This window comes from Mesoplodon densirostris, chromosome 15 (assembly GCF_025265405.1).
Source record: "Mesoplodon densirostris isolate mMesDen1 chromosome 15, mMesDen1 primary haplotype, whole genome shotgun sequence".
NCBI lineage: Eukaryota > Metazoa > Chordata > Mammalia > Artiodactyla > Ziphiidae > Mesoplodon > Mesoplodon densirostris.
The window spans coordinates 66553021-66577817 of record NC_082675.1 but is presented as its reverse complement, the minus strand read 5'-3'; the positions used below and the strand labels follow the sequence as shown (position 1 = coordinate 66577817).

The 24797-nt window shown below is 38.2% G+C and overlaps 1 protein-coding gene across 1 annotated transcript in view; it reads left to right on the top strand.

Moving 5' to 3' along the window:
- ACAA2 (acetyl-CoA acyltransferase 2) overlaps positions 1-24797 on the top strand; it is a 44232-nt gene that overhangs the window by 10145 nt on the left and 9290 nt on the right. The window contains exons 3-7 of the mRNA XM_060119081.1: positions 3165-3293; positions 15627-15743; positions 17216-17363; positions 19224-19399; positions 19937-20066. Of these exons, the coding sequence (XP_059975064.1) occupies positions 3165-3293; positions 15627-15743; positions 17216-17363; positions 19224-19399; positions 19937-20066 (700 nt within the window). The remainder of the gene's footprint in view (positions 1-3164; positions 3294-15626; positions 15744-17215; positions 17364-19223; positions 19400-19936; positions 20067-24797) is intronic.

Genomic DNA, 24797 nt, shown 5'->3' with positions numbered 1-24797 from the left:
ACTATTTGTTGAAAAGACTATTCTTTCTCCCATTGGATGGTCTTGGCACTGTTATTGAAAATCAGTTGACTATAGACACGTGATTTTATTTTTGGGCTCCCAGTTCTCTTCCACTGATCTATATTTCTATCCTTTTTATGTCAGTTCCACACTGTCTTGATCATCATTGCTTCTTTGTAAGTTTTGAAATCAAGAAATGTGAGTCCTTCTACTTAGTTATTCATTTCAAAGTTGTTTTGGCTATTCTGGGTCTCCTGCAGTTTGATAATTTTAGAATCTGTTTACTCATTTCTACAAAGAAGTCAGCTAAGATTCTGATAGAGATTGTTTTGAACCTGTAGGTCAACTGAAGGAGTATTGCCATGAACATGGCATGTTTTTTCACTTGTATAAATCCTCTTTAATTTTTTCAACAATGTCTTAGAGTTGTCAGAATATGTTTTGCACTTCTTTTGTTAAATTTATTCTTAAGTATTTTATTCTTTTAGATGCTATTGTGAATGGAATTGTTTTCTTATTTCATTTTCAGATTATTCATTGCAAGTGTATAGAAATGCAGCTGATTTTTCAAAAAAAGAAATGCAATTGATTTCTATATATTAATTTTATATCCTGAAACCTTGCAGAACTCATTTATTACTTCTAATGGTTTTCTAGTTGATTACTTAGGATTTTTTATATATAACGTTATGTCATCTGAGAGTAGAGATAGTTATGCTTCTTTCTTTCCAATCTGGATTTCTTTTATTTATGTATTTATTTTTCTTGCCTAATTGCTCTGTCTAGAACCTCTGATGTTGAATGAAAGAGACAAAAAACGAATATCCCTGTCTTGTTCCTAATATTGTGGGGAAAGCATCCAGTCTTTCACCATTAAGTATGATTATATGGGTTTTTCTAGATGCCCTTTATCAGGTTGAGGAAGTTCTCTTCTTTTCTTAGGTTATTGAATGTTTTTATCATGAAAAGGTGTTGGATTTTGTCAAGTGCTTTTTCTATGTCAATTGAGATGATCATATGATTTTTGTTTTTTATTTTGTTGATACAATGAGATATATTAATTGACTTCCAGGTGATGAAACAACCTTACATTTCTGGATGACCCTTACACTGGTCATGGCATATAATTCTTTTTGTACATTGCTGAATTCTGTTTGCTAGTATTTTGTTGGAGATTTTAATATCCATATTCATAAGAGATATTAATCTGTACTTTTTTGTCATGTCTTTGTCTGGTTTTGATATCAGGATAATTCTGGCTTCATGATGAGTTGGGAAGTGATCCTTTTCTATTTTTTAGGAAGAGTTTGTGAATAATTGGTATTAATGCTTCTTTAAATGTTTGGTAGAATTCAGTAATGAAGCCAGTCTGGGCTTTTTTGGTGATTAGTGTTTTGATAACTAATTAATTCATTCTTCACTTGTTATAGGTCTATTCATATTGTCTGTTTTTCTTTGAGTTGGTTTCGGTAGTTTGTGTCTTTCTAGGCACTTGTCCTTTTCACCTAAATTATCTAATTTATTGGCACACAACTGTTCATGGTAGTCAATTCTCATTATTCACAGTACTTATGTTTTATATAGTTGCCGTGTACACTGAATTAGCAACTATTGAACCACTGCTCCCAGGGGAAATGACAGGGTGAGGTTCCTGTGAGCCTCCGGTCACAACATTTTTGTTAACTGATCAGTACATAACCTTGTTTTATATATGTTTCTATTTAAGGACACCGTATTTAATATATATTGTTGATTCATTAGCATTAAACTCACAGCCAACAGCACTATCACTCATGCCTGAATGAAGTTTATCTAACACATATTTTCTCTGTGAGGCACATCACTGCCTTCTTGCACTTAGGGATACTGGAGAGCAAGGACTTCAGCATTATATACTTGGGGGCCATTTTAAACAGTAAAATCACCCACAAGAAGCACAAAAATGCATAAAACTAAATAGACTGCAGGAAGATTACTGTTTCTAGGTTGAGAGCTAAAGCAAAAAGGCAGAGTGTCCCCTTGTTCAGCCTTAGCTAGGAACGTGCAGCTAAAATTTTTCTCCACTCTGCACATGTCTGCAAATGACCACAAAAGTGCTGCAAGTATTGATTTGGGGGGTTACAAATAAATTTTAGCAAGTAGGTGAATTTGCAAGTATATAATATACACATAATAAGAATCGACTATATTTTGAACTTATATATTTATGCCCTGCCTATTTTGAGAGGTGTTAAAGTTCTTGGTGTTAAAAGCACTAATGTACCTTTATTGTAGAGAGAGCTAAAGCAAATTTGATAAAACGTAAAGAATTGGTCCATCACAGTAACTTTAGGGTGTTCATTGTACTATTCTTGTAACTTTACATTTTATCAAATTTGCTTTAGCTTTCTCTACAATAGAAGCTGTTGTTATTGTTAAAAAGAAAAAAACGTTGTTTCATCCCTTCTTACTCAAAGTGTGGTCCTTGGACCAGCAACATTGGCCTCACCAGGGCAGTGGTTAGAAATGCAGAATCTCAGGTAGTCCTAGACCTATTTATTGAGAACCTACATTTTAACAAGATGCCCCAGTGTGCATTTTAAAGTTTGGGAAGCAGTGGTCTAGTCCCACCTCTTATTCTGACCATTGTTCATCTCTCCCCTTCCTAGGTCAGCCAACCTCAGCCTTGGTTACACATTACAATCACCTGGGTGCTATTAAAAGTAACTACTGATGCCTGTGGCCACCTCCAGCCTTTCTGGTTTAATTGGTTTGGTTAGGAGCTTGAACATCACTGTGTTAATAAAGCTTCCTCGGTTATTCCACTGTGCAGCCAAGGTTGAGAACCATAGCCTCTAATGCTTCCTCTGTTAAAGAACGTACTACTTCGAGATAGCGTATTCCATTTTTAAACAGTTCTAATTGTTATGAAATTCTGTGTTCTACTGAGGATTTAATATAAGGATTTCTCATACTTTGTTTAAAATTGAGTTGGCCGAATTACAGGTTTTATTCAAATCATTAACATGTATTATATAAAATATGCTGTACCTGTATGCATTGTGTCCTACCTACCTTAGAGCCATATAATTTTTGAAAAATTGTGAACATTTTACTATATTGTGTCCTTCCTCTTAATTCCTAGATATATAGAGGAAATTCTTTTTCTTTTCCCTCTGTTCCAGACTTCTTCAGATGCTATATACTTGGCAAGACATGTTGGTTTACGTGTGGGAATCCCAAAAGAGACCCCAGCTGTCACTGTTAATAGGCTCTGTGGCTCCGGTTTCCAGTCCATTGTGAATGGATGTCAGGTATAGGCAACATCTTATTTAATTCTCTGAAAATATTAATAGTTATTAGAGGAAATGCCTCACTTCAATATAACACTGTAGGTTTTTAGTTTTATAGTACTTATTAGGAGAGGTCAATATTTAATTTTTCTTGGAAATATTCATAGAAAATAGTTTCTTAAAAGCTAGTAATGAACCTTGAAAACATGCTAAATGGAATAAGCCAGTCACAAAAGGACAAATACTGTATGAGTCCACTTATATGAGGTCCCTCAAGTGGTCAGATTCATAGAGACAGAAAGTAGAATAGGGATTGTTGGAGCTGGTGGGGAAGAGAGGATGGGGAGTTAGTGTTTAATGGGTATGGGGTTTCAGTATGGAAATGGAAAAAGACTTCTGGAGATGGATGGTGGTTGGTTGCATAACAGTGTTAATGACCTGTATACTTAAAATTGGTTAGAATGGTAAATTTTATGTTATGTGTATTTTATCACAATTTTTAAAAAGCTAGTCATGACTGTCATTCTTATTGAGTGCTTCCTATGTGCCAGACACTGTGCACATAGATTTACATTCAGTATCTCATTTAATCTTCACAACTGTCCTATGAGGCAAGAACTATTCCCATTTTACAGGCAAGGAAGCTGATTATTAAAGGCATTAAGGTTACTAAGTTGTAGAGGAAGAATCTGAACCCAGATCTGTGAGAGTGCCAGGCAAGGCAGTTTGAAACACTGAATAAAGACTCTAAGATGAGGAAGGGAGTTGGAGAATTTAGAGGATGATAAGAAATGTATTTTATTACAAAGGAACTGAATGATACTGTTGGTAGAAGTACAAACTAGCATAATCTCTTCAAGGGATAGTTGGGCAAATACATTTGTTCCCTTGAGCATAAGGAAAAGGGATATAGTAAAATCTAAGTTGTCAAAGTCTTCATGTTATTACAAAATAAAAGATAAAACTTTATAATGAATAAATCACTTTCAGGTTAATTTATTTCTGTAACAATATATCAGGTAGTGACCCTGATTTTCCTAGCAATCATTTTAAACATCAGGCTCTTGGAGGGTTTTTTGTTTTTTGTTTTTCCCTCCAGATTTAAAGTGATTTATTTTCAAATAATAAAAACATAACATGTTCATTATGGGGATTTTAGAAAAATAGAGAAGAAAAAAATATAAGTACCCTAAATTCCTACCTCTAGAGAAGGTCACTGTGTGAATTTTAGATATATATTTAAATAAATAATTGGGTACTTAGATTACATAATTTTTTACTTCATATCTCAACTTTTTTCTAATTCTTTCTTCTTCAGTCATTCCTGATGACTTTTGGAAGACTCCTTAGACCCGGTCTTTTTCCTTTTGACTTAGGGATGAGCAAATTACAGTCCACTGGCAAATCTTGCCTGCTGCTTGTTCTTCTACAGCCTACAAGTTAAGAATATTTTTTCATTTTTAAATAGTTAAAAAATTAAGTGAAGAATAGTATTTTATGACACGTGAAAATTATATGAAATTTAAATGCAAGTGTCCATAAATGAAGTTTTATTGGAACACAGTTACACTCATTTTATAACTGTGTTATCAATGTTTTTCTGTTAGATTACAAGATTCATAAACCTCTCTTGTTTCTGGAACCTCTCTCAGGTTAAGCTTTGAGGAAGAGAATCAGTAGCCATATTAGTTTGCCATTTAATTTAAAATTGTACATTTATCTTTAACTGGCAAAAACTTGGTTAATTATTGGTACTGAAAAAGTTCTCGCTTTTGTTTAATTTTTGTTATAGGCATTTTTAATGTCTACATAAAACCTCAGAGCTATAACATTGTTAATTATGCTTATTGTTGAAATAACACTGAGGTAAATGTTTTGATAGTGTACCCATGTAACAAGGGGTTTATAATATTTTAATTGTATAGATTTTAGTAATCAGAACTTTCGCTGGACATTTGATACAGAATTGAAGTACAGCTTGGCTCATTTTCTAATCAATTTTGTTCATTTATAAGGGGCAAAATCAACTTATTTTCTTGTTTCTCTATATTACTGGACAGTCATTCCTCAAATTTCAATAAGCTTCAATTTCATTTCCTGAATTCAGCCTCTGGGGTGCTGCACAGCTGTTGTAAAAATAACAGCAATTACATGTACAACCAGTGCAATGAAATATCCAGGAGCATGTTGAGTGTAGCTGCAGACAAGTGATTGAAAAGCTGCAATGTGTAACATGCTGTTTTTCATGTAAATGTACAAAAACTAGTTATATGAATTCACCTTTGATTTTCTTTGAGAACTTATACAGAACGTTCCTAAAACATACATTTACAAACTTTACAATATGTTAAATAATTTATGGTTCAGGTTCATCTGTATACTGCCTTTTTTTTTCTTTTAATTATAACCATAGACAGCCGGGTACACAAAAGCTACAGATCACCACAATGAGATTCATGCAAATCTTGAATTCTTAAAGGATTTTTTTTAAGATTAAACTTTCTTTTTAACCCATTATATAATAAAGAGAAAAAGCTGACTAAGATAGATGACTCCATAAATCTCTCTAATTATTTCACACTAAAAATAAAATTTGAGTCTACTTTATTAACAAAAAAGCAAAGGTACATGCAGAATCCTCAACTATAGCGTGTATTATCACACCACAATGTTAAATGTAGCTATTTTCACTGCACAACTTTTGGCAGCTAAAGCTGCATATATTATCCCACATGGATGATAGAAGGAGGCCAATCTTAACATATGCAAAGGAAATTCACAGCCTCAATAATATTCATTGTGATAGTTAATAACTCTGAAATTTCAAAATATTTTCTATTTTTTCTAATCTGAATCATCATGAATCAGGTTCCAATTTTTTCTCTTTTAGTCCTTAGCGAAAATAAATATTAGCTGCCCCCTGGTGAAAACTCATTCTTTAACTCGGTCTGTAAAATAACATCTTGATCTTGATGAAAATGAACTAGGTCTAAATATACAGCTTTGGGGATTTCCTCAACTCCTTTTCATTTTGTCAATGTCTTTTTAAATTGTGGAAGTCAAGTATAGACTTTGTTCTGAGCCATATGACTTGGAATTTTGTTCAAATGGAATCAAATTTGAATTAGGAACAAATTAATCTAATCTTTTATTACAGGTATAGGCATACTACATACACAAGCTTCCATCATTGTCAAATATAGTAACATAATGCTATGGATGATAACTAGGATTGTCCTATTCTGAATCCATATAAATGAATGGTCTGCTTGTTTTGATATAACAAAATGTGGAAAATGTCTTAAAAATCGCATTTTCAAAAATAGATAGAAATATAAATCTAGTTAATGTAATATATATTATAGCGGAGTAGGAGAGAATCAAGATGATTAAATGTTTCTGTAACCTCAAGGTAAGATTTTACTCCTCTGCCTAACACTACTAAATTCTTCCCATTAAAACACAGGAATATTGTTATTACTAAATTTTCTAAGGGACTAGGCTAAATGCAGTTTCATCATTAATGTTATATTCATATTAAAGTATGACTCTAAGAAGAATATTGCTCTGACTTCTTTTAATACTATTGTTCCTGAGCCCTTAAGTCTTAAATTTCTGGTGGTTTCTTCAAGGCACTTAGATTTTATACACTGTCTTACTAAATATTGGGAAACAACACCACTAATAATGATTATTACTCTTGATTCCTTTGTGCTTGGAAAGAAAATTTGTGTGAAATTGCCTTTGAACAACTTTCCACCAAGGAAATCATGCTTTTAGGCTTTTGTTGCTATTAATTTTACCCTTTCTTCATCGTACTTAGCTCATATGTTTTGCTTTTTCACCAAGCTTATAGCAAAGATGAATTGCTTGGCCAATTATCATATATGTGATGGCAGGACTGGTAAGACAAGAGTGGGAAAAAGTATATAAGAAAAGAGAATGGGGGCTTCCCTGGTGGCGCAGTGGTTGAGAGTCCGCCTGCCGATGCAGGGGACACGGGTTCGTGTCCCAGTCCGGGAAGATCCCATATGCCATGGAGCGGCTCGGCTCGTGAGCCATGGCCACTGAGCCTGCGCGTCCAGAGCCTGTGCTCCGCAATGGGAGAGGCCACAACAGTGAGAGGCCCATGTACCGCCAAAAGAAAAAATAAAAGAAAACAGAATGGCATAATAGAGAATGAAAGTGGTGCTTATATATTGATAACTATATCCCTCCTTAAATGAGGTTGACATTATTACAGATCAGACAAAGTTTTCCTTTGCTACTGTCTGTATTTTATCACAGCTATAAATTTTGAGACCTTACGTGATTTTCATCACTATAATGGGACAAAAGATTTTATATTCACATTCTTGGGTTGGAGTCCATTTTGCTTTATAAAATGGGTGTATTCAAGATCGTTATTTATTTATTTATTTATTTGAACGTCTTTATTGGAGTATAATTGCTTTACATTGGTGTGTTAGTTTCTGCTTCATAACAAAGTGAATCAGTTATACATATGTTACCATATCTCTCTTCCCCCTTGCGTCTCCCTCCCTCCCACCCTCCCTATCCCACCCCTCTAGGTGGTCACAAAGCACTGAGCTGATCTCCCTGTGCTATGCGGCTGCTTCCCACTAGCTATCTATTTTACGTTTGGTGGTGTATATATGTCCATGCCACTCTCTCACTTTGTCACAGCTTACCCTTCCCCCTCCCCATATCCTCAAGTCCATTCTCTAGTAGGTCTGTGTCTTTATTCCTGTCCTGCCCCTAGGTTCTTCATGACCTTTTTCTTTTTCTTAGATTCCATATATATGTGTTAGCATACGGTATTTGTTTTTCTCTTACTGACTTAACTCTGTATGAAAGACTCTAGGTCCATCCACCTCACTACAAATAACTCAATTTTGTTTATTTTTATGGCTGAGTAATATTCCATTGTATATATGTGCCACATCTTCTTTATCCATTCATCTGTTGACAGACACTTAGGTTGCTTCCATGTCCTGGCTATTGTAAGTAGAGCTGCAATGAACATTTTGGTACATGACTCTTTTTGAATTATGGTTTTCTCAGGGTATATGCCCAGTAGTGGGATTGCTGGATCGTGTGGTAGTTCTATTTTTAGTTTTTTAAGGAACCTCCATACTCGTATGCATAGTGGCTATATCCATTTACATTCCCACCAACAGTGCAAGAGTGTTCCCTTTTCTCCACACCCTCTCCAGCATTTATTGTTTCTAGATTTTTTGATGATGGCCATTCTGACTGGTGTGAGATGATACCTCATTGTAGTTTTGATTTGCATTTCTCTAATGATTAATGATGTTGAGCATTCTTTCATGTGTTTGTTGGCAGTCTGCATAACTTCTTTGGAGAAATGTCTATTTAGGTCTTCTGCCCATTTTTGGATTTGGTTGTTTTTTTGATATTGAGCTGCATGAGCTGCTTGTAAATTTTGGAGATTAATCCTTTGTCAGTTGCTTCATTTGCAAATATTTTCTCCCATTCTGAGGGTTGTCTTTTCGTCTTGTTTATGGTTTCCTTTGCTGTGCAAAAGCTTTGAAGTCTCATTAGGTCACATTTCTTTATTTTTGTTTTTATCTCCATTTCTCTAGGAGGTGGGTCAAAAAGGATCTTGCTGTGATTTATGTCGTAGAGTGTTCTGCCTATGTTTTCCTCTAAGAGTTTGATAGTTTCTGGCCTTATATTTAGGTCTTTAATTCATTTTGAGCTTATTTTTGCGTATGGTGTTAGGGAGTGATCTAATCTCATACTTTTACATATACCTTTCCAGTTTTCCCAGCACCACTTACTGAAGAGGCTGTCCTTTCTCCACTGTACACTCCTGCCTCCTTTATCAAAGATAAGGTGACCATATGTGCGTGGGTTTATCTCTGGGCTTTCTATCCTGTTCCATTGATCTATATTTCTGTTTTTGTGCCAGTACCATACTGTCTTGATTACTGTAGCTTTGTCGTATAGTCTGAAGTCAGGGAGCCTGATTCTTCCAGCTCCGTTTTTCGTTCTCAAGGTTGCTTTGGCTATTCGGGGTCTTTTGTGTTTCCATACAAATTGTGAAATTTTTTTCTAGTTCTGTGAAAAATGCCAGTGGTAGTTTGATAGGGATTGCATTGAATCTGTGAATTGCTTTGGGTAGTAGAGTCATTTTCACAATGTTGATTCTTCCAATCCAAGAACATGGTATATCTCTCCATCTATTTGTATCATCTTTAATTTCTTTCATCAGTGTCTTATAATTTTCTGCATACAGGTCTTTTGTCTCCTTAGGTAGGTTTATTCCTAGATATTGTATTCTTTTTGTTGCAGTGGTAATGGGAGTGTTTTCTTGATTTCACTTTCAGATTTTTCATCATTAGTGTATAGGAATGCCAGAGATTTCTGTGCATTAATTTTGTATCCTGCTACTTTACCAAATTCATTGATTAGCTCTAGTAGTTTTCTGGTAGCATCTTTAGGATTCTCTATGTATAGTATCATGTCATCTGCAAACAGTGACAGCTTTACTTCCTCTTTTCCTATTTGGATTACTTTTATTTCTTATTCTTCTCTGATTGCTGTGGCTAAAACTTCCAAAACTATGTTGAATAATAGTGTTGAGAGTGGGCAACCTTGTCTTGTTCCTGATCTTAGAAGAAATGGTTTCAGTTTTTCACCATTGAGGATGATGTTGGCTCTTGGTTTGTCATATATGGCCTTTATTATGTTGAGTTAAGTTCCCTCTATGCCTACTTTCTGCAGGGTTTTTATCATAAATGGGTGTTGAATTTTGTCGAAAGCTTTCTCTGCATCTACTGAGATGATCATATGTTTTTTCTCCTTCAATTTGTTAATATGGTGTATCATGTTGATTGATTGGTGTATATTGAAGAATCCTTGCATTCCTGGGATAAACCCCACTTGATCATGGTGTATGATCCCTTTAATGTGCTGTTGGATTCTGTTTGCTAGTATTTTGTTGAGGATTTTTGCATCTATGTTCATCAGTGATATTGGCCTGTAGTTTTCTTTCTTTGTGATATCTTTGTCTGGTTTTGGTATCAAGGTGATGGTGGCCTCATAGAATGAGTTTGGGAGTGTTCCTCCCTCTGCTATATTTTGGAAGAGTTTGAGAAGGATAGGTGTTAACTCTTCTCTAAATGTTTGATAGAATTCGCCTGTGAAGCCATCTGGTCCTGGGCTTTTGTGTGTTGGAAGATTGTTAATCACAGTTTCAATTTCAGTGGTTGTGATTGGTCTGTTCATATTTTCTATTTCTTCCTGGTTCAGTCTTGGCAGGTTGTGCATTTCTAAGAATGTGTCCATTTCTTCCAGGTTGTCCATTTAAGTGACATATAGTAGTTGCTTGTAGCAGTCTCTCATGATCTTTTGTATTTCTGCAGTGTCAGTTGTTACTTCTCCTTTTTCATTTCTAATTCTATTGATTTGAGTCTTCTCCCTTTTTTTCTTGATGAGTCTGGCTAATGGTTTATCAATTTTGTTTATCTTCTCAAAGAACCATCTTTTAGTTTTATTGATCTTTACTGTTGTTTCCTTCATGTCTTTTTCATTTATTTCTTATCTGATCTTTATGATTTCTTTCCTTCTTTGGTTTGAGGAATAAAAAACTTTGGGTTCTTCTTTGTTCTTCTTTCTCTAATTGCCTTAGGTGTAAGGTTAGGTTATTTATTTGAGACTCTCCTTGTTTCTTGAGGTAGGATTGTATTGCTATAAACTTCCCTCCTAGAACTCCTTTTGTAGCATCCCATAGGTTTTGGGTCATCATGTTTTCATTGTCATTTGTTTCTAGGTATTTTTTGATTTCCTCTTTGATTTCTTCAGTGATATCTTGGTTATTTAGTAGCGTATTGTTTAGCCTCCATGTGTTTGTATCTTTTACAGTTTTTGTCCTGTAGTTGATATCTAGTATAGCATTGTGTTCAGAACAGATACTTGAGGCTACTTCAATTTTCTTAAATTTACTGAGGCTTAATTTGTGACCCAAAATATGATCTATCCTAGAGAATGTTCCAGGAGCACTTGAGAAGAAAGTGTATTCTGTTGTTTTGGGAACGAATGTCCTAAATATCAATTAAGTCCATCGGTCTAATGTGTCATTTAAAGCCTGTGTTTCCTTATTTATTTTCATTTTGGATGATTGGTGAAAGTGGGGTGTTAAAGTCCCCTACTATTTTTGTGTTACTGTCGATTTCTCATTTTATGGTTGTTACCATTTGCCTTGAGATGCTCCTATGTTGGGTACATAAATATTTACAATTGTTATATCTTCTTCTTGGATTGATCCCTTGATCATTATGTAGTGTCCTTCTTTGTCTCTTGTAATAGTCTTTAATTTAAAGTCTATTTTGTCTGGTATGAGTATTGCTACTCCAGCTTTCTTCTGATTTCCATTTGCATGGAGTATCTTTTTCCATCCCCTCACTTTCAGTCTGTATGTGTCCCTAGGTCTGAAGTGGGTCTCTTGTAGACAACATATATATGGGTCTTGTTTTTGTATCCATTCAGCCAGTCTGTGTCTTTTGTTTGGAGCTTTTAATCCATTTACATTTAAGGTAATTATCGATATGTATGTTCTTATTACTACTTTCTTGTTTTGGGTTTGTTTTGTAGGTCTTTTCCTTCTCTTGTGCTCCTTGCCTAGAGAAATTCCTTTAGCCTTTGTTGTAAAGCTGGTTTGATGGTGCTGAATTCTCTTAACTTTTGCTTGTCTGTAAAGGTTTTAATTTTTCCATCGAATCTGAATGAGATCCTTGCTGGGTAGAGTAATCTTGGTTGTAGGTTTTTCCCTTTCATCACTTTAAATTTGTCCTGCCACTCCCTTCTGGTTTGCAGCGTTTATGCTGAAAGATCAGCTGTTAACCTTATGGGAATTCCATTGTATGTTATTTGTCGCTTTTCTCTTACTGCTTTTAATATTTTTTCTTTGTATTTAATTTTTGATACCTTGATTGAATAGTGTCTTGGCATGTTTCTCCTTGGATTTATCCTGTATGGGACTCTCTGTGCTTCCTGGACTTGATTGACTATTTCCTTTCCCAACTATAATCTCTTAAACTATTTTCTCAAACCCTTTCTTTTTCTATTCTTCTTCTGGGACCCCTATAACTCAAATTTTGGTGCTTTTAATGTTGTCCCAGAGATCTCTGAGACTGTCCTCAATTCTTTTCATTCTTTTTTGTTTATTCTGCTCTGAGGCAGTTATTTCCACTATTTTATCTTCCTGGTCACTTATCCATTCTTCTGCCTCAGTTATTCTGCTATTGATCTCTTCTAGAGAATTTTTAATTTCATTTATTGTGTTGTTCATCATTGTTTGTTTGCTCTTTAGTTGTTCTAGGTCCTTGTTAAACGTTTCTTGTATTTTCTCCATTCTATTTCCAAGATTTTGGATCATCTTTACTATCATTACTCTGAATTCTTTTTCAGGTAGGCTGCCTATTTCGTCTTCATTTGTTTGGTCTGGTGGGTTTTTACCTTGCTTCTTCATCTGCTGCATATTTCTCTGTTTTCTCATTTTGTTTAACTTACTGTGTTTGCAGTCTCCTTTTTCCAGGCTGCAGGTTCATAATTCCCATTGTTTTTGGTGTCTCTCCCCAGTGGGTGAGGTTGGTTCAGTGGGTTGTATAGGCTTCCTAGTGGAGGGGACTGGTGCCTGTGTTCTGGTGGGTGTGGATGGATCTTGTCTTTCTCTTGGGCAGGGCCTCATCTGGTGGTATGTTTTGGGGTGTCTGTGAACTTAGTATGACTTTAGACTGCCTCTCTGCTAATGGGTGCGGTTGTGTTCCTGTCTTGCTAGTTGTTTAGCATGGAGCATCCAGCACTGGAGCTTGCTGACCATTGGGTGGAGTTAGGTCTTATTGTTGAGATGGAGATCTCTGGGAGAGCTCTCGCCGATTGATATCATGTGGAGCCGGGAGGTCTATGGTGGTCCAATGTCCTGAACTCAGCTCTCCCACCTCAGAGGCTCAGGCCTAACACCTGGCCAGAGCACTGAGTCCCTGCCAGCCCCATGGCTCAGAAGAAAAGGAAGAAAAAAAAGGGAAGAAAAAAATAATAAATAATATAAAAACAAATAAAAATTTTTAAAAATTAAGAAAAAAGAAGAGAGCAACCAAACCAATAAACAAATCCACCAATGGTAACAAGCACTAAAAGCTAAACTAAGATAAACATAAGAATCAGAAATAAATCAGTTGCAGAAAGTAAACCCCAAGTCTACAGTTGCTTCCAAAGTCCACTGCCTCAGTTTTGGGAACATTTGTTGTCTATTCAGGTATTCCACAGATGCAGGGTTCATCAAGTTGATTGTGGAGATTTAAGCCGCTGCTCCTGAGGCTGCTGGTAGAGATTTCCCTTTCTCTTCTTTGTTCGCACAGCTCCTGGGGTTCAGCTTTGGTTTTGGCCCCACCTCTGCATTTAGGTCACCCTCAGGCATCTGTTCCCCACCCAGACAGGAGGCGGTTAAAGCAGCGGCTAATTAGGGCTCTCTTGCTCACTCAGGCCGGGGAGAGGAAGGGGTATGGTAGTCATAATTTGAATGCCAGGCGAGCCCATGGCAGCAGAGTCTGGCATGACATTGTAACAGCCTGAGGCGCGCTGTATGTTCTCCTGGGGAAGTTGTCCCTGGATCTCAGGACCCTGTCAGTGGCGTGCTGCACAGGCTCCTGGGGGGGTGTGAGTAGTGACTTGTGCTTGCACACAGGATTCTTGGTGGCAGCGGCAGCAGCGTTCGCAGTTCATGTCTGTCTCTGGGATCTGAGCTGATAGCCGTGGCTCATGCCCATCTCTGGAGCTCGCTGAGGCAGTGCTCTGCCTTCTGTGGGCACATGGGGAAGGAATCCCCTCTCCTCGCACACCCCAAAACAATGGTATCTTCTGTCTTAGGCAGTTCCAGACTTTTTCCCAGACTCACTCCCGGCTAGCCGTGGTGCACTAGCCCCCTTCAGGCTGTGTTCATGCAGCCAACCCCCATCCTCTCCCTGGGATCTGACCTCTAAAGCCAGAGGCTCAGCTCCCAGCTTCCACCCACCCCGGTGGGCGAGCAGACAAGCCTCTCGGGCTGGTGAGTGCTGGTCTGCACCGATCCTCTGTGTGGGAATCTCTCCGCTTTGCCCTCCGCACCCCTGTTGCTGCACTCTTCTCCGTGGCTCCGAAGCTCCCCCCTCCGCCACCCCCTGTCTCCGCCAGTGAAGGGGCTCCTAGTGTGTGGAAACTTTTCCCCCTTCACAGCTCCCTCCCCGAGGTGCAGGTCCCGTCCCTATTCTTTTGTCTCTGTTTTTCCTTTTTTCTTTTGCCCTACCCAGGTACGTGGGGAGTTTCTTGCCTTTTGTGAAGTCAGAGGTCTTCTGCCAGCGTTCAGTAGGTGTTCTTTTGATGTATTTGTGTTCTTTAGGAGTTGTTGCACATGTAGATGTATTTTTTATGTATTTGTTGGGAGGAAGGTGATCTCCACGTCTTACTCCTCTGCCATCTTGAATGTCTCTCTCCTGGAGGGTTGTTCTTTGCTGCTTTTCTTTTTCTTTTTTTTTTTTAATTTTATCTTTATTTATTTATGGCTGTGTTGGCTCTTCATTTCTGTGCGAGGGCTTTCTCCAGTTGCATCAAGTGGGGGCCACTCCTCATCGCCTCTCACTATCGCGGCCTCTCTTGTTGCGGAGCACAGCTTCCAGACGCGCAGCCTCAGTAATTGTGGCTCACGGGACTAGTTGCTCCGCGGCATGCGGGATCTTCCCAGACCAGGGCTCGAACCCGTGTCCCCTGCATTGGCAGGCAGATTCTCAACCACTGCGCCACCAGGGAAGCCCCTTTGCTGCTTTTCTGAGAAATGCAAATAGAAAAAGTTGGAAGAATGAAACAGGTTCTTTTTTATGAGTCCTTTAGGTTAACCTAGTTCTTATAAATCTGTGGTCTCCTTCAGATTCATCCATTAATAGGGTAAATTTTACTTTTGCCTTTTTAAAGGATTTATTCTTTATTACCTGCTGGCAATCTGTACATTTATATCAGACATTAATATCTATGCTAATTTTCAAGATTTGTATTGAGTTAAGAATTACCATTCCTTGTCAAAATGTAGGTAGGATTTGTTACTTCTGCACAAATGATTGAAGTCTGTTTGGGTTTTTTTGCTCCTTGTATCTTGGGAATGGATATTTTAGCATTTGCTTTGCAATTACTTTACAAATATTTCCCTATGAGACACTGTAATGTGGAAGTTTTACTGTTAAGCAAGGGTATGTTGCTTATTAGCTTTACTATTGGTTTACTGCTTAATACATACTTTTAAGTACATACTTCTGTCCCAATAAAAGGTTTCATTGTTGTCATTCATTTGTTTTTAAATAGGAAATTTGTGTTAAAGACTCTGAAATTGTCTTGTGTGGAGGAACTGAAAGCATGAGCCAGGCTCCCTTCTATGTCAGAAATATTCGTTTTGGAACTACGCTTGGATCAGATCTCAAGGTTGGAACCATCAAAATTTTTAAAGATTATTTCTTATGCTATTGTACTATAATTTTAATAACAGCATTTTGGGGTAGAGAAGAATTTTTAAACCAATTTTGTTAATAGGGGATTGGCAAAATATGAATGATTTGAAATTTGTAAACTATTTCATAGTTGTTAATTTTGACATTTTAACTCACATAAAATTAGACTTTGTCTCGGCACATCTTTGGTAATGGCATTAACACCTGGGGAGATGGAGGAAGGGAAGGAGTGGATTAAAAAGATGGGCAAAGGTTGAATTAATCTCTCTATTTAATAATTGGTAAACCAAATAATTAAATCTTTACCATGATTTATGGAAATTTTATTTCTGGAGCAATCTCCATTGAATCGATTTCTTCTTTATCACAGAAAACATTCTCCTCAAATATAGTTTATAGTGTCCCAAATCAGTCAGATAAAAAATGGCCCTTTGAGAACTGCCTGAGTAGTACTGAAGAAAAGTGATAGGGACATCCCTGGTGGGACAGTGATTAAGACTCCACGCCCCCAATGCAGGGGACCCAGGTTCGATCCCTGGTAGGGAACTAGATCCCACACACATGCTGCAACTGAGAGTTCGTGTGCCACAACTAAGGAGCCCACCTGCCTCAACTAAGATGTGGTGCAACCAAATAAATAAATATTAAAAAAAAGAGTGATAGTATGCTGTCCTTCCCACATCAAAGGGCTGATGACATTGTATATTCTTAGGATTTCCCAGTTGTAATCATTGATTTATCCCATTCACCTAGTTTCTCACCTTGCCTTTTTGAAAGTGAAAGGAGTATGACTTAGAAAATATGAGGTAATATTTAAGATACCTAATATGTTTAAGAAAACCTTTGGGAAGACAGGTCAGTGACTCAAAAGGTGACAAGGCAGTCTAGAAGAAACAGGTGGAGTACATTTATCAGAGACTTAACTAACTGGATAGCAAATACCAACCATTACTCAAGGAGCCTATTCCAGGCTCTTTTCAACCTTGTAGTAACAGCTGATTGAACCAGCTGTTCCTGCCACAGAAGGCATGGGATGGAAAAAGAGCACAGCCGTACGCTTTTGTAAGGGGCTTGTAACTGCTTTACAAAGGTGGCTGCAGGGAAGTGTTGCACGAGGACTCTGAAGTTTCTTACAAAATGGAACCACAAGGGTTGAAGCTTTGATTGTGGGGTGAGTTCCTGTGTGTGTCACCCTGCACACTTAGCACTGTTGGCTCTCTTTAGACCCCTGCATTTAGAGAGGAGGGTGTGTGCATTTTATTATGGTGTTGGATGGTTTTAAAAAAATGTCTCAGAACTGAATATAAATCAATACTAAATGCTTATCAGAAAATCTGATTTTACTATTTTTATTGGAACTGTTGATTATTTAAATTTAAAGAAATGATAGCATATCACTTTCAAAAGATACGCTTTACAGATCATTTTATTAATTTCTTTTAATAGCTGGAAGACTCTTTGTGGACAGGATTAACAGATCAGCATATCCAAATCCCAATGGCTATTACTGCAGAGAATCTTGCTGCAAAACATAAAATCAGCAGAGAAGACAGTGACAAATATGCCCTGCAGTCACAGCAGAGGTGGAAAGCTGGTCAGTGAAATTGTTTATTATAAATATCTATAGAAAGAAAACTAGGAAAGATTTTTATCGTTTTAGATTATAAAGGTCATATAATAATATTAGCTTAAAATTATACCTTTAGAAAACCACAGTTTTTCATTATTCCTTTTTTTTAATGATTAAATATTCTACAATTTTAAATTAACTGGGTGTTTCTCTTTTGAAGTATGTGAATACTGCTTAAAAAGTAGTATGGTTAATTGGCCCTATCTGGACACTTGAATTTTGCCCCAAACTGGTCAGCAGAAGACTCTGAGGGTTGTGATACACTCCATCAGAGATCATGGCTCACTGGGACAGCTGGGACAGAGAGGATGTCCTCCCCTGAGAGGCATATCATATGCACAAGAAGGGGATGATACATTTGGGAAAGACCCATTGGGTATCCTTTTACGACTTCTCTCTCCCATTCCTAATTGAGAATCCTTGCGCCTGACTCAGAGACTCAGAACTAGTCCAAGGCCCTAGATGTGGTGCCATGGTGCCCTTGTGTAATACTGCACACTGCTGGTGAGCCAGTCCAAAACGAGCAAGGTGACAGCCATTCTTTTATCAATATAGTGGTTGAAGAAATTTGTTAGTCCTCTGAAAAGGGTTTTGAAAACTAAACTGTTATAAATGAGCAGAAACTCTTATTTAGGGGTATTAAATACTTGGAATAGTGAGGATAAAGTTCATTTTGGCATTTCAAGAGGGATAAGTCTAATGGAGCCAATCCAACTCATCCTCTGTTTTTTAGTTACACATTTAAGTGAAAGGGTATTGGTGTAGAGGTCAAGCGTTATCAGCCTATTTCTAGTTTAGCCACATACAGTTTTTCTGACTTCAGTCAAGTCATTTGTTCACCAAGTATTTATTCACTGAGCTAATAACAGAGATAAAAATATTTGCCTTCCCTTTTTTCCTAACAGAGTTGTTGTGAGAACCAAATAGGGAAAGTGTTAGCCTGCTATAAAGTGATATCAAAATTAAGGTGATATTATTCCTGGCTTACTCTGTTTCTGAAGCTTTATATTACTATTGTCCAGTCCAGTCAGTGGAGGTGGAAGTAGGTAAGCTGTTTTACTTAGAATTGTGTCAGTAATAGCACATATAATTTCTTCAGGTTGCCTGTCATTAAATTTCAGTCATAGATTACTTGGTGACATAGACAACTTGGTAACTTTTTTTCTAATTGTGGTAAGAACACTTAACATGGGATCTATCCTCTTAATAAAATTTTAAGTGTACAATACATTATTGTTGACTATAGGTACAGCTTGGTAACTTTTTAATTACTTCATGTCTCACCCAGAGAAGTTAAAAAAGGGCATGAAATCCATTCAGTGCCATTACACCTGTAGGTAACAAACACTAATAGTCTAGCAGTACCTTGTAAAAAAAATCGGAAATTGTAATTTTAAAAAGGTACAGAACGCATCTGCATAGATGATAGATAGTATGTTAAATCCTCCAATAGGCAAGGTAAGTTATGTAAGTAATAAAGGCTTATATTAAAATAGATTGAGATGTACTGAAATATAGGGACTGAAATTAAACTGAAATATTAAATTAAACTGAAATATAGGGACTTAATTAAATTAAACTGAAATATAGGGACTGAAATATTAAATTAAACTGAAATATAGGGACTTTCCTGGCAGTCCAGTGGTTAGGACTCTGCGCTTCCACTGCAAGGGGCACGGGTTCCACACCTGGTTGGGGAACTAAGATCCTGCAAGCTGTGTGGTGCAGCCTAAATAAATAAATTGAAGGATATATTTGATTTCATTTTTCTGCTTTCTGTTATTTTTTTCCCCTTTCTTATGAATAGTCTTTCTACTATTTCAGCTAATGATGCTGGTTACTTTAATAATGAGATGGCACCAATTGAGGTGAAGACAAAGAAAGGAAAACAGACAATGCAGGTAGATGAACATGCTCGGCCCCAAACAACCCTGGAGCAGTTAAATAAACTTCCTCCAGTGTTCAAGAAAGAAGGAACCGTTACTGCAGGGAACGCATCGGTAGGTAGCACCACGGATTATCTTGAACTCTTCCTGATGTGTTCATTGCAAAATAATCATGCAGTACCTTTTAGATACCTTTCATGCTAGTCTTTGCTTATCTAGCTTAAGCTAGTAGTGTTCATATTCTATTAATTTGGGTTTTCATAGTCCAAAATAAAATATTTTAGCCAGGAGCCGTTATATAATACGTTTCCAATTTCTTAGTCTTTTCAGAATGTTAGAAGGAAATCTAGCTGGCTTATTATTTTAGTTTTACTTCCTCATGTATACAACTCATCAGATTTCTTCTTACATCTACCCACATCTGGATATAAGCTTTTTCTTGACATTCTTTCCTATTTTCCCTTAGTGAGGTTGTATTCTGTGCCTAAAACAATCTCTTTAATCCAGCAGTGTGCCACTAATACTACTTGTATCCCAAATTGTGGCACCGCTTCCTATGTATTGCCATAATCCTAATACCACTCCATTAGTTCGAACCTTGATTAACTATATTCTTTTACCCTCTAGTTAACATCTGTTTTTGTTTCCAAGGGGATTTCTGATGGTGCTGGAGCTGTTATCATAGCTAGTGAAGATGCTGTTAAAAAACATAACTTCACACCACTGGCAAGAATTGTGGGCTATTTTGTGTCTGGATGTGATCCCACTATCATGGGTATTGGTAAGTTTGTGGTGAAACAAACTGGTTCTGTTACATTTCTGAAGATAAGGCTTCTTTGGCATTCAGATTCCTGAAACAGTAGCCAAATCAAGGGCAGTTGTAGAGAAAAGGAGATTGTTAATCAATCATTTAAAGAACTTATCTTTATGAAAAACTGTGCCAGGCATAATAGGAAGATCAAGGCCATGTAAACTCCTTGTGGGCAGTAATCGTGTCCCGTTGTCCATTTGAGATACATAAAATTAACACACGGTAAACAACATAGAAGGATTATGAGGTACTGATAAGACGGAAGAAAACGTGAGATGGAAAAATCATGGGGTGAAATAGAGAAGATACACACCCCACTGGGTGTTTTACACATGGTCCTTAATATATCTCACTTAATCTTCCCACAACTCTAGTAACTGCTTTGTGAGTCTTTTTTTTTTTTTTCTTTATTACAGTCTTAAAAGCTTACTAGCTTTCAGCTACCCGCTGTCAGCAAAATATAACTTTCATCTTAGAAATGGAAGGTAGCTTGAAAAATTAAATATCTGTATGTTGATATGGCATTTATCATTTTGGTATCTAGGGCAGTGGTTCCCAACCCCAAATGATGATCAGAATCTACCCATAACCCTACTCCACCCCAAGGTTTTGTTTCAGTAGGTCCAGGGTAGAGCCTAGGAATGTGGGGTTTTTTCCATGTACCTTGATTGTTTTGATGATCAACCATATTTATTTGATATAGATGAGTAGTTATTTTATAGTTTTCAGTTTAACCTCATTTAAGAGGTTCTGATACATTTTGACATAGTTGGTGAGCAAGAAAATGTAGTTTTTCTTCCTTCTATTTCAGGGCCTGAATGTTTGCCCCGTAGTACAATAAATGCCATTGAAATGCCTCTTCAGCCGGGGCAGCTCTTGCTTTATCTGTTATAGGGTTTCATTTGTAGAAAGGATTCCAGTGCTTCACAAGAAGTGAGTTAAAAACCAGCTCAAAGCACTTCTGATGAGATGCTTATAGCCCCCAAAGGTACCCAAGGTTACACAGCTGTTAGTGGTAGGAGCTAGTACTAGGAGTAAAGTGTCCTTTTCCCAAAAAGAATACTCTACCTTCCTGAGTCCCAGTAAATAGCAGAGTGGTATGGAAACAGTCCTTTAAAAATTAGCTTGTGGAGACTTCCGGGTAAGATGGCGGAAGAGTAAGACGCGGAGATCACCTTCCTCCCCACAGATACACCAGAAATACAGCTACACGTGCAACAACTCCTACAGAACAACTACTGAACGCTGGCAGAAGACCCCAGACCTCCCAAAAGGCAAGAAACTCCCCACATACCTGGGTAGGGCAAAGCAGAGAGATTCCCGCAGAGAGGAGCGGTGCCGAGCGGCACTCACCAGCCCGAGAGGCTTGTCTGCTCCCCCGCCAGGGCGGGCGGCGCTGGAGCTGAGGCTCGGGCTTCGGTCAGAGCGCAGGGAGAGGACTGGGACTGGCGGCGAGAACTCAGCCTGAAGGGGGCTAATGTGCCACAGCTAGCCGGGAGGGAGTGCGGGAAAACTCTGGAGCTGCCGAAGAGGCAGGAGACTTTTTCTTCCCTCTTGGTTTCCTGGTGCGCGAGGAGAGGGGATTAAGAGCGCCGCGTAAAGGAGCTCCAGAGACGGGCGCGAGTCGCGGCTGAAAGCGCGGAGCCCAGAGACGGGCGTGGGACGCTGGGGCTGCTGCTGCCGCCGCCAAGAAGCCTGTGTGCGAGCGCAGGACACTGTCCACACCGCCGTTCCGGGAGCCTGTGCAGCCTGCCACTGCCGGGGTCCCGGGATCCAGGGGCGGCTTCCCTGGGAGAACGCACGGCGCGCCCCGGGCTGGTGCAACATCACGCCGACCTCTGCCGCCGCAGGCACGCCCCGCACTCCGTGCCCCTCCCGTGCCCCTCCCTCCCGCCCGGCCTGAGTGAGCCAGAGTCCCCGAAGAGGCTGCTCCTTTAACCCTGTCCTGTCTGAGCGAAGAACAGACGCCCTCCGGCGACCTACACGCAGAGGCGGGGCCAAATCCAAAGCTGAGACCCAGGAGCTGTGAGAACAAAGAAGAGAAAGGGAAACCTCTCCCAGCAGCCTCAGAAGCAGCGGATTAAAGCTCCACAATCAACTTCATGTACCCTGCATCTGTGGAATACATGAATAGACAACAAATCATCCCAAATTGAGGAGCCAGGAGTCAGTGCTGTGCCTCTGAGGTGGGAGAGCGAACTTCAGGACACTGGTCCACAAGAGACCTCCCAGCTCCACATAATATCAAACGGCGAAAATCTTCCAGAGATCTCCATCTCAACACCAGCACCCAGCTTCACTCAACGACCAGCAAGCTACAGTGCTGGACACCCTATGCCAAACAACTAGCAAGACAGGAACACAACACCACCCATTAGCAGAGAGGCTGCCTCAAATCATAAAAAGTCCGCAAATACCCCAAAACACACCACCAGACGTGGACCTGCCCACCAGAAAGACAAGATCCAGCCTCATCCACCAGAACACAGGCAGTAGTCCCCTCCACCAAGAAGCCTACACAACCCACTAAACCAACCTTAGCCACTGGGGACAGACACCAAAAACAACGGGAACTACGAACCTGCAGCCTGCAAAGAGGAGACCCCAAACACAGTAACATAAGCAAAATGAGAAGACAGAAAAACACACAGCAGGAGAAGGAGCAAGATAAAAACCCACCAGACCTAACAAATGAAGAGGTAATAGGCAGTCTATCTGAAAAAGAATTCAGAATAATGATGGTAAAGATGATCCAAAATCTTGGAAATAGAATAGACAAAATGCAAGAAACAGTTAACAAGGACCTAGAAGAACTAAAGACGAATCAAGCATCGATTAAAAACACAATAAATGAAATAAAAAATACTCTAGATGGGATCAATAGCAGAATAACTGAGGCAGAAGAACGGATAAGTGAGGTGGAAGATAAAATAGTGGAAATAACTGCTGCACAGCAAAATAAAGAAAAAAGAATGAAAAGAACAGAGGACAGTCTCAGAGACCTCTGGGACAACATTAAACGCACCAACATTCGAATTATAGGGGTTCCAGAAGAAGAAGAGAAAAAGAAAGGGACTGAGAAAATATTTGAAGAGATTATAGTTGAAAACTTCCCTAATATGGGAAAGGAAATAGTTAATCAAGTCCAGGAGGCACAGAGAGTCCCATACAGAATAAATCCAAGGAGAAATACACCAAGACACATATTAATCAAACTGTCAAAAATTAAACACAAAGAAATCATATTAAAAGCAGCAAGGCAAAAACAACAAATAACACACAAGGGAATCCCCATCAGGATAACAGCTGATCTCTCAGCAGAAACTCTACAAGCCAGAAGGGAGTGGCAGGACATACTTAAAGTGATGAAGGAGAAAAACCTGCAACCAAGATTACTCTACCCAGCAAGGATCTCATTCAGATTTGATGGAGAAATTAAAACGTTTACAGACAAGCAAAAGCTGAGAGAGTTCAGCACCACCAAACCAGCTTTACAACAAATGCTAAAGGAACTTCTCTAGGCAAGAAACACAACAGAAGGAAAAGAACTACAATAACGAACCCAAAACAATTAAGAAAATGGGAATAGGAACATACATATCAATAATTACCTTAAATGTAAATGGACTAAATGCTCCCACCAAAAGACACAGACTGGCTGAATGGATACAAAAACAAGACCCATATATATGCTGTCTACAAGAGACCCACTTCAGACCTAGAGATACATACAGACTGAAAGTAAGGGGATGGAAAAAGATATTCCATGCAAATGGAAACCAAAAGAAAGCTGGAGTAGCAATTCTCATATCAGACAAAATAGACTTTAAAATAAAGACTACTAGAAGAGACAAAGAAGGACACTACATAATGATCAAGGGATCAATCCAAGAAGAAGATATAACAATTGTAAATATTTATGCACCAAACATAGGAGCACCTCAATACATAAGGGAAATATTAACAGCCATAAAAGGAGAAATCGACAGTAACACAATCATAGTAGGGGACTTTAACACCCCACTTTCACCAATGGACAGGTCATCCAAAATGAAAATAAATAAGGAAACACAAGCTTTAAATGATACATTAAACAAGATGGACTTAATTGATATTTATAGGACATTCCATCCAAAAACAACAGAATACACATTTTTCTCAAGTGCTCATGGAACATTCTCCAGGATAGATCATATCTTGGGTCACAAATCAAGCCTTGGTAAATTTAAGAAAATTGAAATTGTATCAAGTATCTTTTCCGACCACAATGCTATGAGACTAGATATCAATTACAGGAAAAAAGCTGTAAAACATACAAACACATGGAAGCTAAACAATACACTACTTAATAACGAAGTGATCACTGAAGAAATCAAAGAGGAAATTAAAAAATACCTAGAAACAAATGACAATGGAGACACGACGACCCAAAACCTATGGGATGCAGCAAAAGCAGTTCTAAGAGGGAAGTTTATGGCAATACAATCCCACCTTAAGAAACAGGAAATATCTCGAATAAACAACCTAACCTTGCACCTAAAGCAATTAGAGAAAGAAGAACAAAAACATCCCAAAGTTAGCAGAAGGAAAGAAATCATAAAAATCAGATCAGAAATAAATGAAAAAGAAATGAAGGAAACGATAGCAAAGATCAATAAAACTAAAAGCTGGTTCTTTGAGAAGATAAACAAAATTGATAAA